The following is a 4,543-nucleotide window of genomic DNA, read 5'->3' as shown; positions in this document are numbered from 1 at the left end:
TCTTGTAAATACATAGACACTCCAGCGACCGTAGAGGTCTCGTTTTTCTAAAACTTCTTCAAATAAGAAAAAGGAAGAGTCTAAAAAAATTAAATTTCAAAAACAAGGTATCCATACTCATCATGTTTCAAATTAAAAACAAGGATACATATGCACCAACCTATTTGCAGTAATCACTATGGGCATATACGAAACACTTGCATAATTAGAAAACAGGGTGTATCCTTAGGAAATTATAAATGGGTTGAGAAAGGTACTAACGCCCTAGGACCCAAAAATTGTTGGATACCTAATATCACGTGAATTTCTTTGTAGGAATATTTGAGAGTCACCTGTGATTTAGGAATAAAGGCAAGTTCTTTGTCCTTACTCCAAGGGCAAAGGATATGTCACATATTGGTGACAACAACAAAAGAAGAATTCTTGGAGTTGGTAGAGTCGAGAAGTCACCTTCTACTACAATTGAAGGAGTTTTATATGTTGAGGGACTCAAGCATAATCTTCAAAGTATAAGTCAACTTTGTGATAAAGGTTTCCATGTAGCATTCTACCCCAACAAGTGCATCATTGAAATCAAGGTATAAAATAACTCTAAACTTATTGGTATGATAATTAATAATATTTATATGATTTCATTAAATAATTCTTATCTTCCCATTAAGTGTTTAGTTATAAATGATCATGATGCATGGCTATGACATAGGAGAATTGATGACATTCATATGGAACATTTGAATAAACTGATTAAGAAAGGTTTAATTGTGGGCTTACCTAACATGAATTTTTTTAAAGACAAACTATGTAGTGCTTGTCAAAAGGGTAAGCAAACAAAAAATTATTTCAAGCCAAAGTATATAGTTTCTTCTAATAGACCATTGCAATTATTACATATGGACTTATTTGGCCTTTCTCAGGCCAAATATTTTGGTGGTAACTACTATGCTCTTGTGATAGTGGATGATTTCTCAAGATATACTTGGACTCTATTCTTGATACACAAGAATGAGGTGTTCAATGCCTTTAGCAAATATGCTAAGAGTGTACAAAATGAAAAGTCCTTGAAAATCGCTGCTACTAGAAGTGACCAAGGGGGAGAATTTCTAAATGCTTCTTTTAAAGAATATTATGATGATCTCAGTATCAGTGACAATTTCTCAGCTCCTAGAACACCATAAAAAATGGTGTTATAGAGAGAAAGAATAGGTCTTTAGAAGAACTAGCGCGTACTATGTTGAATTAGACAAATATGCCAAAGTACTTGTGGGCAGATGATGTCACTACTGGTTGTTATACATCTAACCGAGTTCTCATAAGACCAATTCTAAAGAAAACCCCCTATGAACTCTTCAAAGGTAGAAAACCAAATATCTCTCACTTGCATGTGTTCGATTGTAAATGTTCTGTAGTTAACAATGGTAAGGATAACCTAGGCAAGTTTAATGCATAAGCAGATGAAGGAATTTTCCTTGGCTACTCTCTTACAAGAAAAGCTTTTAGAATTTTTAATAAGAGAACGTTAGTCATGGAATATTCCATTCATTAAACTTTTGATGAGACTAATTCCTCTTTGGAAGATAAGTCTAATGTTGATGATGATGATTTGCCTAACTCATCCATTTCTGAAGTTACAACCAACATAGAGCACTTGAAGTAGATGATACTATACCTTCACATTATGAGCATATTCATTCTGTTTACCTAAAGAATGGAGAACTCATCGTGATCACCCTATAGATAACATCATTAGTGATATAAGTAAGGGAGTTTCGGCTCGACTGAAGTTAAGCGATGCTTGTCTTAACATGGCCTTTGTTTCTTAAATAGAACCATCCAAAATTGATGATGAAATTGAGGATGTGAATTGGATTCTTGTGATGCAAGAAGAGTTAAATCTATTTTAGAGAATCCGGGTTTTGGGAACTTGTTCCTAGACCTAAAGATAGGCAGGTTATAGGCACTCGTTAGGTCTCTCAAAATAAATCGAAGAAGGTATAGACTTTGACGAAACCTTCACTTATGTTGCTAGATTTGAAGCTATTAGATTATTGCTAGCATATGCATGTTCATTGGAGTTTCAGTTATATCAAATGGACGTAAAGAGTACTTTTCTAAACGGTTATATACAAGAAGAGGTGTATGTTGAACAACCTCCAGGTTTCGAAGATTACAAATATCCCTCTTATGTTTATAAACTAAAGAAAGCTATTTATGGCTTAAAGCTAGCTCCTTGTGCCTGGTATGTTCTTCTAACACGTTTTTTATATTAATAAGGATTTACCAAAGGAAAGGTTGACACTATACTATTTATTAAGAAAATCAATCATCATACTTCACTTGTTCATCTATGTCGATGATATTATTTTCGGTTCTATAAATGATCTTTTGTGTTACAAGTTTGGTAAAATGATGCAAGGGGAGTTTGAGATGTCCATGATGGGAAAGTTAAATTACTTTCTTGGACATAAAATCAAACAACTCAGGGATGGTATATTTGTTAGTCAATCTAAATACTGCATGGATTTGTTGAAACGATTTGAAATGGATGACTGCAAAGCAATTGCCACTCCTATGGGCTCTAGAACATACATAGATGTTGATGAGAATGGAAAGTGTATTGACATCTCTATGTATCAAGGTATAATTGGTTCCCTTCTTTATCTTACCACAATTAGACGTGATATCATGTTTAGTATTTGTTTATGTGCTCGATATCAATCAAAACCCAAAGAGTCACATCTAGTTGTCGTAAAAAGGATAATGAAATATCTTGAAGTCATTGTTGATGTAGGACTGTGGTATCTAAAAGGAAGTCTATGTGACTTGGTGGGATACTCGGATTCTGATTTTTCTGGATGCAAAACTGAGAGAAAAAGTACAAGTTGTACTTTTCATATCCTTGGAAATGCTCTAGTCTCATGGTCTTGTAAGAATCAAGCCTATGTTGCTTAAGTATTGTAGAGGCATAATATATAGTAGCAGGTAGTTGTTGTGCCCAAGTATTGTGGCTCAAGCAACAATTACGAGACAATGGATTGCACTTATGATGCATTCCCTTGAGATGTGATAATACTAGTGCTATAAATTTCACAAAGAATCCAGTTATGCATTCCCAAACCAAACATATTCATATAAGACATCACTTCCTTGGGGACCATGTCCAAAAGAAAGATGTACTCTTGGAATTTGTTGATACTCATAATCAATTAGCTGATATTTTCACTAAACCTTTGGTTAAAGACTCATTTTATAAATTAGACATGAATTAGATATTCTTGATTAAGCATACTTGTCTTAAACATGTTTATGAATTATTATATGTGCTTCATTATATGTATAACATGCCTACTTTTGCTTAAAAATGCATAAAATCCATTTTTGCATACTCAGTAACCAAATACACTATTGGTGTAACCGATTAATTATTTGGGCAGTAGGTTTGAGTAACCGATTACTCTAGAGATGTAATCGATTACACTGTTTGAAAGTTTGAAAATAGGGCAATTGTACTTGATGTAACTGATTACCCTAATCATAGTAATAGATTACACTACATGGTATAAAAGGCTTTTTCCCTCTTTTCAACTTCATCTTCTCCATTATCAAACCTCCAATAACCATGTAACCTCCTCTCTCTCGAAAAACATCATTTCATAACCATTTTGGGTGATTTTTTGGTCAATTTATATCACATTCTCAATTCTAAACACTTTGAAACCTTCATTTTTGTGTTTAGTGGCCAAAAAAAAAAAAAACCCCAAATCTCATCCCTTCAAAACCTAGTTTTTCTCAAAACTTCATTTTCATGGCATCTTTCTCCAAGACCAAGAAGCCTCACACCAATACTTCATCTGGAGTTAATACATTGGATTTGGTGCGACTTCTAGAGAACTAGGAACAACGAAAGGTCTTCAAGCAGAATTTCCATCAAAGACCCATCTTTGCTCCAAAATATAGTATGTTATCAGATTTTGAGGATGATGGTTTTCTATTCCATACCCTTCTTAAGCAACAAAAACTTTTTGATTTCTGCGGAATGCAATGTGCTTACTATCCTGAGTTGAATAAAGTATTTTACTATAATCTTCGTTTTAGGAAGAATAAGATATTTTCATTTGTCAAAGGCAAAGATATTAACATAGACTACAACACCTTGAGTTCTATTTGTAGTGACTTACCTTTTACATGGATGATAGTAGAGTAAGGATTCCAAAGTGGTATAGAAGGGTATGACAAAATAGTAATTCTACCAATCTATGTGCATATTTTCAAAAGTGGAATTAGAATTGCATAAGCAAAAGGTTCCGATGATTCAGTCAAAAACCGAAATATCCTTACTGCAGGTAATTTAAACCTAAACGATCGTTGGATTCATTATTTTCTGAGTTATGTTGTAATTCGAAAATTTTCAAACCATTCGCAAATTAGCGACATGGAGTTACAACTAATGTATGATATTAAGCATAATATTCCAATAACTAGATTCATATGATGATGAGGCAAATATGGACCTTTAGAGATGATTTTCGACCCTTGCCTTATGCAA

At 33.5% G+C, this 4,543-nt stretch overlaps 1 protein-coding gene across 1 annotated transcript; it reads left to right on the top strand.

The window, feature by feature from the left end:
• LOC109327481 (uncharacterized mitochondrial protein AtMg00810-like) lies at window positions 2,515-2,949 on the top strand. The gene has a single exon (XM_019560646.1). The coding sequence runs from the start codon at window positions 2,515-2,517 to the stop codon at window positions 2,947-2,949; it is 435 nt and encodes a 144-aa protein (XP_019416191.1).

This window comes from Lupinus angustifolius, chromosome LG02 (genome assembly GCF_001865875.1).
Source record: "Lupinus angustifolius cultivar Tanjil chromosome LG02, LupAngTanjil_v1.0, whole genome shotgun sequence".
NCBI classification, from domain to species: domain Eukaryota; kingdom Viridiplantae; phylum Streptophyta; class Magnoliopsida; order Fabales; family Fabaceae; genus Lupinus; species Lupinus angustifolius.
This window is presented reverse-complemented; position numbering and strand designations above follow the sequence as displayed.

Bases quoted from the DNA above. Each gene is read 5' to 3' on its own strand.
- LOC109327481 (XM_019560646.1), top strand. From the start codon at position 2,515: ATGGATTTGTTGAAACGATTTGAAATGGATGACTGCAAAGCAATTGCC.